General features: G+C 42.8%; 1 protein-coding gene across 1 annotated transcript; it reads left to right on the forward strand.

Annotated features, from left to right (window-relative positions):
* Positions 1–1,864: 1,864 nt before the first annotated feature.
* LOC6651866 (fatty acid synthase) lies at positions 1,865–10,529 on the forward strand. The gene is made up of 6 exons (XM_023180933.2): positions 1,865–2,140; positions 2,202–3,670; positions 3,734–8,938; positions 9,001–9,096; positions 10,150–10,293; positions 10,352–10,529. The coding sequence occupies exons 1-6, from the start codon at positions 1,942–1,944 to the stop codon at positions 10,460–10,462; spliced, it is 7,224 nt and encodes a 2,407-aa protein (XP_023036701.2). The 5' UTR covers positions 1,865–1,941; the 3' UTR covers positions 10,463–10,529.
* The last annotated feature ends 531 nt before the right edge of the window (positions 10,530–11,060 follow it).

Here is an 11,060-nt window from a genome sequence, read left to right on the forward strand (position 1 = left end):
GACCGTACTGAAATATCGCATGATAATTTGGTGCCTTTCAGTTTTAGAAAGTTAGAATCGTATCTTTGAGCATTGCAGTTATTAGATTAAACTTAAGAGAACTGACGCCTGGTAACAGCTGATATTTTTTGGATGTGGACACAGAATCAGGGAGTAGCAGGAATAATGCAAGTTTTTTGTTTTTATTTTTGATAAGTAACGAACACCTCACACTTATGTATGAGTATACATTGCAATTGCTATGATTCTTATCAACTACGCACCCGGGACAATTTGATTGCGCCAACACTTGTACTTATTTTAATTTTTTTTATTTTTAACTGATAGCTTAAGTGCTCATTAGTCACAAATCAGCCTATCGAGCACTTTTCAGTATATACTATATAGGAATATAGGAAATATTCGAAAATTGTATGCTCACGGTGTAAAAGCTGGATGTAGTATATTCAGGATTATTTTATATAGGCACAAGATTACTTTACCTTTAATGAATTTATGCAAACATAAGTGGGTGGAAATAATGATTCATATCAATGGTTAATGACTGTGCACGAATTATAAACGCAAAAATCCCATAAGTTTTTTAATCTACATTCATAAGTATTTCTGGTATGCCTTCAAGTACTCTAAACAAAAAAGAACAAACTCATTTTTATAATGTCATTTATAATTACATTTTGGATTTTATTTCCTGTAAGATTTTTTTTTGGATTTCGAGCCGGGAACGTCATCTTGAGATCTTTGAAAGCTTTAAACATTTTGGAGATAATTATGAAATCAAACTGATCTTAACGATAACCGATTTAGCTGAAAGATGTTAAAAATTATTTTTAACACGAGTTTTCAAAAAAATGAGAAAATGTTGTATTGTATCATAGAAAAATTTAAAAGCCTTATTAACTACTTTTTTTCATTAATTAATTTCTAAAGACGGTCTTCGACGTAGTCCAAAATATATTGGGAAAAATTAAAAAACGTTTCGTTTTCATTTTATGCCTAGAGCCGGATAGAATTACTGAATAATTTTCTATTTCCGCCTAAAACTCATATACAATTTTTTGACCATAAGGTTATGATTTTCAAAATTATTATAGTTCTCATAAATATTTTTAAATCTTTTCGATGTCAAAATGATGTTTTCTTTAAATGTAAATTTAGTATTTTTTTGTGAAGATTACAAATTATGCACATATATAACATAAAAAACCTTTAAACATCCTGAAATCTGAAAGTAGTCGACAGTAGTGAAAAAGTTAAAAAGTCTGCCTAATCTGATCATGTTTAAAGCTTCGATAGCTATGGCATCTTTAAAATAATACCAAATTTAAGATGCTATAAACATTCGTTACACTCTCTTTAATTTAACAAAATTATTTAAATGGCGAAACGAAATTGCTCACTAAAAGTCGGGCATTATATACTCATATAATTAACATATCATACATATGTATTTACACTTCAATTTGCTGCCAATGTCGTTAAAAAAATATAAAGTCTACTAAATAAATTCTATATTCCAAATGTTCATTTGATTTTTTTTTTTTTTTTTAACAATTTAAATCTTTTTATTTGACACTTGGCAATCAGCAAATGAAGCTATTAACTAGCTAAAATGATGTAATATACAAAATATTCCTATATATAACTAGATACTTATGTATATATAGGAGTGTGTTACTTTCTGATTAGGTAACTTGAATAAGGTCAAGGTTCTACACAATTTACGTTTGACTATTTGCATTACAAAAATGAGCCGATCCGTTTTAGGGGATTTTACCTAGGTATATGGAGACTAGACAACAACATTTTGATTTTCGCGTTCTATTTCGAATCATCTAAGTCGATTTTGTTGCTTTATTTGCAGTTTCTTAATTATTAAGCTAATCAGACAGACCTGACTCCAAACTTGAACCATAACAGCACTGACCATTAGCCCCTAAGATGCCCAATAAAAAGAAAGTACGCGAGGAAATGGCACTGAACGGTGATGGAGGGCGGGCAGAGGGCGGCTTAGATAGTGACATTGTCATTTCGGGTCTGTCGGGCAAATTGCCAGAGAGTAGCAATATCGAGGAATTTAAGTACAATCTACTTAATGGCATAGATATGGTCACAGATGATCCCAGGCGTTGGGAAGCAGGTAAGCTCCATGCTATCAATGTACATATATTTTTGTTTTACTCACTTGCACTACTTAAAAGGGATCTATGGTCTACCCGAACGCATGGCGAAAATGAAGGATGAAGATCTCGAGAAATTCGATGACAAATTCTTCAGTGTACATCAAAAGCAGGCCGAGCTAATGGATCCTTGTATGCGCATGTTATTGGAACTGACACACGAGGCGATCATTGATGCCGGCATCAATCCGGCACAGTTGCGCGGTAGTCGGACCGGTGTGTATATAGGACTATCCTTTGTGGAGACAGAACACGAAATACCCAATATGGAGCCAAGTACCATCAATGGCTATTGTCTGACGGGTTGTGCCCGGGCCATGTTTGCCAATCGTATTTCCTACACTTTTGACTTTAAGGGACCCAGTTTTATAGTGGACACTGCTTGCTCCAGTTCATTGGTTGCCCTATCCCATGCATATGCGGACATGCGTGCCGGTCGCTGTGAATACGCTTTAGTTGCGGGAGTCAATCTAATTCTGAAGCCCATATTCGCGTTACAGTTCCTGCGACTTGGAATTGTTAGCCAGGACGGAGCCTGCAAGACTTTTGATGCGGCAGCCAATGGTTATGCACGGGCAGACACATGTGCCGTGGTGCTGCTCCAGCGCCGTTCTCAGGCGAAGCGAGTCTACGCCTCCATACTCAATGTTCGCACCAATACGGATGGATTCAAGGAGCAGGGCGTTACCTTTCCAGATGGCCGGCAGCAGCAGGAGTTACTCAAAGAGACGTATGGTGAAATAGGTCTCAGTCCCGATGAAGTTGTCTATGTGGAGGCCCATGGAAGTGGTACCCCAGTCGGTGACGATCAGGAGGCCAATATGTTGAGTAACTTTTTCTGCCATCCCACGCGAACTACTCCCCTTCTCATTGGGTCTGTCAAGTCGAATATGGGTCATGCTGAGCCAGCTTCGGGAGTAAGTGCTCTTGCCAAAATGATAATTGCCATGGAGGAGGGCATTATACCTAGAAATCTACATTATCACACACCAAATCCTGCCGTGCCTGCCCTTGTTGAGGGGCGTCTCAAAGTCGTTGACCGAAATCTGCCTTGGCATGGTGGAATTGTTGGCCTCAATTCATTTGGCTTCGGTGGAGCCAATGCTCATGTCATACTCAAATCTCACGGCAAGGCGAAAAAGCCCAAGGCAGTTGCCAAGTCATCGGAGTCCCTGAAACTTGTCATTTGTTCCGGACGCACTGAGGAAGCAGTCCAACAACTGCTTCAGTCGGCTATTGAGCAGCGAACAGATGATGAATTCCTCACCCTTATCAATGATATCCATTCACATGCCATTCCACTGCATCCATATCGAGGCTACGCCGTGCTGGGTGCCTCGGGGGCAGTTAAGCAGGAAATTCTGCCCTACGAGGAAGAACCGCGACCCATTTGGTTTGTATATGCCGGCATGGGTAGTCAATGGGCCAGTATGGCCAAGGATCTGATGCACTTGGAGGTGTTTCGTCAATCCATACAGCATTGCGCCGAGGTAAGTGATCCCGCTCTGACTTAACTAAATTGACATAAAGATTTTGTGTGTTTTCTTTCCTAGGTTCTGGCACGGATGGACTTTGATCTGATCGACGTGTTAACTCGGTCAACAGAGCGCACTTTCGACAACATGCTCTACTCATTTGTGTCCATTTCAGCAGTTCAGGTTGCTTTGACGGATCTGCTTCGAGCTCTGAATATCCGTCCAGATGGTATTATTGGTCATTCGGCGGGTGAGTTGGGTGCCGCCTACATGGATGGATGTCTGACGGCCGAGCAAACCGTTCTTGCGGCATATTGGCGTGGCAAGAGTGTTCTGGAGACGCCAGATTTGCCGGCGGGTAAAATGGCTGCAGTGGGTTTGGGTTGGAATGAGATTGCCTCATATCTGCCTGCAGATTGTTATCCAGTGTGTCATAATAGTGACGATAACTGCACAGTGTCTGGTCCCAGTGACTCGATGGATAAGGCGATTGAGCAACTACAGTCTCAAGGAATATTCGTCAGAGCCGTTGGTTCTGGTGGTTTTGCTTTTCACAGTCCCTACATCGAGGGAGCTGCTCCGATGCTGCGCAAGAACCTGGAGAAGCTAATAACCGAACCCAAAGAGCGATCTCCACGCTGGTTAAGCACCAGTGTGCCGGAACAGGAATGGCAATCGCCATGGAGTCGTGTGGCTACGGCTGGATATTTTATCAACAATCTCATATCGCCGGTTCTCTTCAATGAAGCTATACGTCATATACCCAAGAACGCCTTAATTGTTGAGATTGCCCCTCATGGACTTTTCCGGGCCATCCTACGATCCCTGGGACCGCAGGTGAGTTATGTGAGTCTCATGCAACGCGGTCATGCCAACAATTTGGAGTTCCTGCTTAGCCAACTGGGACAACTGTACGCAAGCGGTGGTCAGCCCGAACTGCTTAAGATGTACCCATCTGTAAGTTATCCCGTGTCACGGGGAACACCAATGCTGAGCTCTCTGGTGGGCTGGGATCATTCACAGAAATGGAATTATCCCAAATTCAAGGGCGGACGACAGTCCGGTCAGTGGTGCGTTGAGCTAGATCTGGCCAAAGAGGAGCATGTGTATCTGGCGGGGCACACAATCGATGGTCGTGTTCTGTTTCCAGCCACTGGTTACATGACTCTAGCATGGATGATGTTGGCTCAGCAAAACGGCAACGATTATCTTCGCACTCCCGTCGTCTTTGAAGATGTCGTCTTCCATCGCGCCACCATCCTGAGTGCGGGCGCTGCCACTAAGTTAGCCCTGAACTACTTTCAAGGTAATGGCACCTTTGAGATTTGCGAGGGCAGCAGCCTAGTGGCCTCCGGAAAAATACGCCTGGTGGCCGATGGCCAGGAAGAGCTACTTAAACTGACTCCATTGCCCGGCAGTACGGGATCGATTAAACTCTCCACCAAAGATGTCTACAAAGAACTGCGTCTACGCGGCTATGACTATAGTGGAGCCTTTCAAGGCATTCTCGGAGCGGATATTCCAGCTGTGACTGGACATTTGCAATGGGCAGACAATTGGATCAGTTTTATGGACACCATGCTGCAATTTCGTATACTCAGCAATGACATTCGAGAGCTGTATGTGCCGACAGCTATTGAGCGAGCTGTCATTGATCCACTTAAGCATTTGGAGCTGGTTAAGAAGCATCAACAAAAGTTGCCAGTCCACTGGCATCGCAACATATCGGTGGTCAAGTGCGGTGGCGTGGAGATTCATAAAATGAAAACGGCGCAGACCCAACGGCGTTCCGGTGGTCAGGGTGCTCCCAGCCTAGAACGCTATACCTTCATTCCCCACATGGGTTCGAATCGAACTAAGGACACAGCCTTGGCGGTGGCCATGCAACTAATCATCGAGAACAGCGGCGATGCAGTGAAGCTAAAGGGCGTAGAAGTGGTTAAAGGTCAGAGTCAACCGGAAATTCTCAATGCTGGTAAATTGTTGCAGTTGATTGAAAGTGAACCGATTTTGGTTGGCGACATTGCAGTGTCCACGAATACCGAAAACGAAGAGGAACTTTCTTCACAAATGCAAGAGTGTGGTGTCAGGACCATAGTTAAGGATCTACAAGCTGGTCCTGTGGAACAGCAGTGCCATTTTGTGCATGTACATGACCTTCTTGGTAAGCCTACAACTTGCACTCAACTCCAACACGGTATGGAATCCCTAAGGGACGGTGGATTTGTATTGCTGGATGAGAATGTAAATATTTATAATCAGAGTGGAAGGACGCAGTTGGAGCAACAGCAATTGTTGCCAGTTTTAGAGCAATCCTATGGGCATGAACGTATTCTAGTGCTTGCCAGAAAGACCGCGGGCAAACTGAGCCCGCAACCTCTTGTAGTACGGCTGACAAAGAATCACTACAATTGGGTAACTGAGCTTAAGAATGCCCTAGTCAAGGGCCAAACAGAGCAACGCCTGGTTTACTTAGTGGCCCAAGGAGACTCCAGTTCAGGCGCTTTGGGTCTGATTAATTGCCTTAGGCGGGAGCCAGGCGGCGGCAATTTAGTCAGACTGATTCTTATACTAGACGAGGGCATAGCTCCTTTCTCATTCGATGAAGGCTTTTATGGCAATGAAATATCCAAAGACTTGGCCATTAATGTCTACAAACAGGGCAAATGGGGTACCTACAGACATCTTCGGCTGGAGTCCCAGCAACCGTTGCTGCCCGTTGAGAGAGCATATGTCAATACATTAATCAAGGGCGATCTCTCGTCCCTAAAATGGATCGAGAGTCCGCGCGGTGTTAGTTCAGCCCAAGCTCACTTTGAGCCGTGCACCGTCTACTATGCTCCGCTTAATTTCCGCGATGTGATGTTGGCATCCGGTAAACTGGGGGTAGATGCTCTTCCCGGGGATCTAGCCTATCAGGATTGCGTTTTGGGATTGGAATTCGCTGGACGAGACTCGAAGGGACGCAGAGTTATGGCCATGGTATCGGCCAAATCGTTAGCCACCAATTGTCTGGCAAATCCTAATCTTATCTGGAGCATACCCAAACAATGGTCCATGGAGGAGGCAGCCACTGTTCCATGCGTCTACGCCACTGTCTACTATGCTTTGGTGGTGCGTGGACAGATGAAGAAGGGCGAGCGCATTCTCATTCATGCCGGTTCCGGAGGTGTTGGTCAGGCTGCAATCTCGGTGGCTTTGCATCATGGTTTGACTGTCTTCACCACTGTGGGCAGCAAAGAGAAGAGAGAGTTCCTACTGAAACGTTTCCCCAAACTAAAAAGTCGGCATATCGGCAACTCCCGTGATACAACATTTGAGCAAATGGTTCTCTCGGAAACCAATGGCGAAGGTGTGGAGTTGATTCTGAATTCCCTATCCGAAGAGAAGCTTCAGGCTTCCATTCGTTGCCTGGCGTTGAATGGACGTTTCCTGGAAATTGGAAAATTTGATTTGAGCAACAATAGTCCATTGGGCATGTCAGTGTTCCTCAAGAACACCTCCTTCCATGGCATTCTGCTGGACAGTGTGATGGAGGGTGAGGAAGCAATACAAAAGCAAGTAGCAGCTTTGTTAGCCGATGGAATCGAGAGTGGAGCTGTATTACCACTGCCAATTACTGTCTATGCGGATCAGGAAATCGAAAAGGCCTTTCGATTCATGGCCTCCGGCAAACACATCGGCAAAGTGGTCATTAAAGTGCGCAGTGAGGAGCCGGAGTTGACATCAGTTTTACCTTCACCACGACAAATCAATGCCATTCCCCGCTCATATATGCATCCGGAGAAAAGTTACATTCTAATTGGAGGACTTGGTGGTTTTGGTCTCGAATTGGCTCACTGGTTGGTATCACGGGGAGCCCGATATCTCGTGTTGAGTTCTCGATCTGGTGTCCGAACTGGCTATCAAGCTCTAATGATTCGACGCTGGCATGATCGTGGTGTTCAGGTTGTAGTCGACACAAATGACGTGACCACGACAAATGGTGCCAAGAAGCTATTGGAGACCAGCAATAAACTGGGCCTGGTCGGAGGCATTTTCAACTTGGCAGCCGTCTTGCGCGACGCTCTGATTGAGAAGCAAACAGCTAAAAATTTCCAAGTGGTCACTGCACCAAAGCTATTGGCCACCGAGCAGTTGGATCAACTATCCCGTATTATGTGCCCGGCCCTAGAGTACTTCATATGCTTCTCCAGTCTGGCGTGCGGTCGCGGCAATCCGGGTCAAACAAACTATGGCCTTGCCAACTCTACAATGGAACGCATCTGTGAGCAGCGGCAGTCCGATGGTTATCCTGGCACTGCCATTCAGTGGGGAGCTATCGGAGACACTGGCCTGATTATGGAGCATATGGGCAATAATGAAACTGTTGTGGGTGGCACTTTGCCGCAACGGATGAATAGTTGCCTTGATACCATCGATTTTTTCCTGCAACAGCCTCACCCGGTATTGGCCTCCATGGTTGTGGCAGAGAAACGAAAAGCAGAGCAATCGAATCGATTAAGCCTCATTTCAACCATAGCCAACATAATGGGCTTGCGCGACGTAAAGTCCATACAGGATAAAACAACGCTCTTTGACCTGGGCATGGACTCGCTGATGAGCACCGAAATAAAACAGACGCTAGAGCGACACTTTGATTTGGTGTTATCGGCCCAGGAGATCCGGCAATTGACGTTCAGTGCATTGAAGCAGATCGATGCCCACGAATCGGTGGTTACCGCAGCGGCGTCTCCAGAGGCCGTGTCTTCCTCAAACCAGACTGAACAAACTGCCATTGGCCAGTCAGATGAAACTCGCAAGGTATTCGCCAAGGAAGTATTACCCCAGCAAGTCTTGGTGCGCTTGCACTCTAAGGCAACGGCGGCCAGCAATGAGCCAGCCGTGTTCTTCCTCGCTCCCATCGAAGGATTCACAATAGCAGTGGAAACTCTGGCCGCATCCCTCACATGTCCTGCCTATGGACTGCAGTGCACTGAACAGGTGCCCTTGGATTCCATTGAAGCCTGTGCCGCCTACTACCTGGGTCAAATTCAAAAACTCCAGCCTCGTGGTCCCTACAACATTGTTGGCTATTCCTACGGCTGCCTTCTGGCCCATGCCATTGGTGTGGCATTGGAGCAGAGGCGTTTTGGTGTCAAAGTAATCATGCTCGATGGAGCCCCGACTATGGCCAGTGGTTATGTGCAGGAGGCTAAGAAACAAACCGATGATCTAAATCGACAACAATCCATGACTCTGGCGTACTTTGGAGCTCTGTTAGCGGATGTCGACTATAATCAGGTGGGTTACTATACTTTTGTCTTGATACCTTTTCAATTTCAATTGGTCACATGAATTTTCAGTTGTTGCAACTGTTGGATGGTGTTAAAACTTGGACATCGAAGCTTGATAAGTTGGCTGATACCCTGGCAGTTCATACGCAACAAACCAAGGATGTGGTAAGTATTGTCATATCCTGGTTAGGAAAACGGCTGAAATGTTTTAGAATAGACAGAATATAGTATCATCATATCCTTCCTAATTTGTTGGTAATAGAAGAGGAACCTACTGGGCGTATTCGTAATATAGGTAGCTAAATATACATACACTCGGTAGAAAAACTATGCGTACAAGCTCTATATGAAACTTTGTTTCTAAAAAAATTGTATTTCTAACTAAGATGTTGACGAAATTATATTTTTTAATGATAAACGCATTATTTATAAATAACTTGGGCAAATTTTTTTTTCAATATCTATTATAGTTTATTTCTTATAATTAAAAAACTAAAAAACAACGAATTTCAATGCAGAAAAAGTATGCGTACAAACTAAGAAGCCACTGTTTTTATGCTTTGTATTGAACTTTATTTACCGTTTAATAACAAATCTCTGTACTTAACATCTTTGGGATGTTCTCGAGCGTAGGATTCGCCTACGAACTATTACATCCAAGGAGATGTTGAAAAATGTAATTATGGAGGAGTGGCATCAAATTTCGCCAGATGTAACCAAAAAATTGGTAATGTCAATGCCAAAACGATTGGCAGAGACCATAAAAAGGAAAGGTTATCCAACCTCTTATTAATTTTTCTTTGTTTTTGTTTTAAAAAGTGCCTTTTTTCTTAGTTTCTTTAGTTTGTACGCATATTTTTTCTGCATTGAAATATGTTGTTTTTTAGTTTTTTAATTATAAAAAATAAACTATAATAGATATTGAAAAAAAAATTGCCCAACTTATTCATAAATAATGCGTTTATCATTAAAAAATTATAATTTCGTCAATATCTTAGAAATACAATTTTTTTAGAAACAAAGTTTCATATAGAGCTTATACGCATAGTTTTTCTGCCGAGTGTAAATAGATTTTCGGAACCACGCAATGTTTGAGCTTGTTTAAATTTTTCACATCTACACATTAAACCCCCAGATCTTAAAGTAAACTAGAATTTTCTCATTATACTTTTAGAATAAAGAATAATAAAAATATCATGAATATATTCCTAAATTTAGATCAAGAAAGCCGCCTGCATGTTCAAACAAAAACTCTTACTCTCGGAGAGCTATAAGGGAGCCAAGCAGCTGCATAGCGATGTGGTGCTAATCAAATCAGCTGAACACAATGCAATTATGGCCCAGGATTATGGCCTCAAAGAGGTAAGATGCAAGATCTCTTAGCTTATTTTAAATTACACTATCCTCTCCCATTCTACAGATTTGTAGCGCCCAAATCGATATGCATGTGGTGGAGGGGACGCATCGAACTTTCCTGAAGGAGGCACAAACCCTACAGATTATCGAACGCGTTCTAAGTAAACGGGTTTAGTTTTATTTCCTAGTTATATACTGTATGATTTATTCTATAGCTATTAAAATTAAATTTGATCATTTAATGTGCACGCTCAGCCAATTACGATTACAGCAGCCTATAATGCCTAAATACAAAAACCCATCTAACAATCTTGCATTGTATAAGCAACAAAACAAAAAAAATGTTTCAATATGTATGTATGTATGTATGTATTATTTTTCCACTATTCCTTGACTCCCGTGACCAATGGACGTGTGCCGCTCGCATGATTTGGCATGATGAATCACGATTATCATTGGCTGCTCCAGCTTCGTTTGCCGTTACAACAATTTTTAGAGTACCTTTCCATACCCATAATTGATAATAATAATTCGTCGCTCTTAAACAAAACAAAAACAAAAACAAAAAAAAACAATCAACACAAAACAAAACGTTCTGCTCTAATCAGCGTACAGATCTTCCAGACGATTAGTAGCCCCAGTCTACACATACATACAAACATATTAAAAAAAAAAAAGTGGTCCGATTCCCAATGTCTGGAAAAGTAAACCCAAAATATATATAAAAAATTTGAAAATTTGTATATCACTATCACGCACTCAGCACCGGGGAC

Source organism: Drosophila willistoni, assembly GCF_018902025.1.
Source record: "Drosophila willistoni isolate 14030-0811.24 chromosome 2R unlocalized genomic scaffold, UCI_dwil_1.1 Seg167, whole genome shotgun sequence".
Classification (NCBI taxonomy): domain Eukaryota; kingdom Metazoa; phylum Arthropoda; class Insecta; order Diptera; family Drosophilidae; genus Drosophila; species Drosophila willistoni.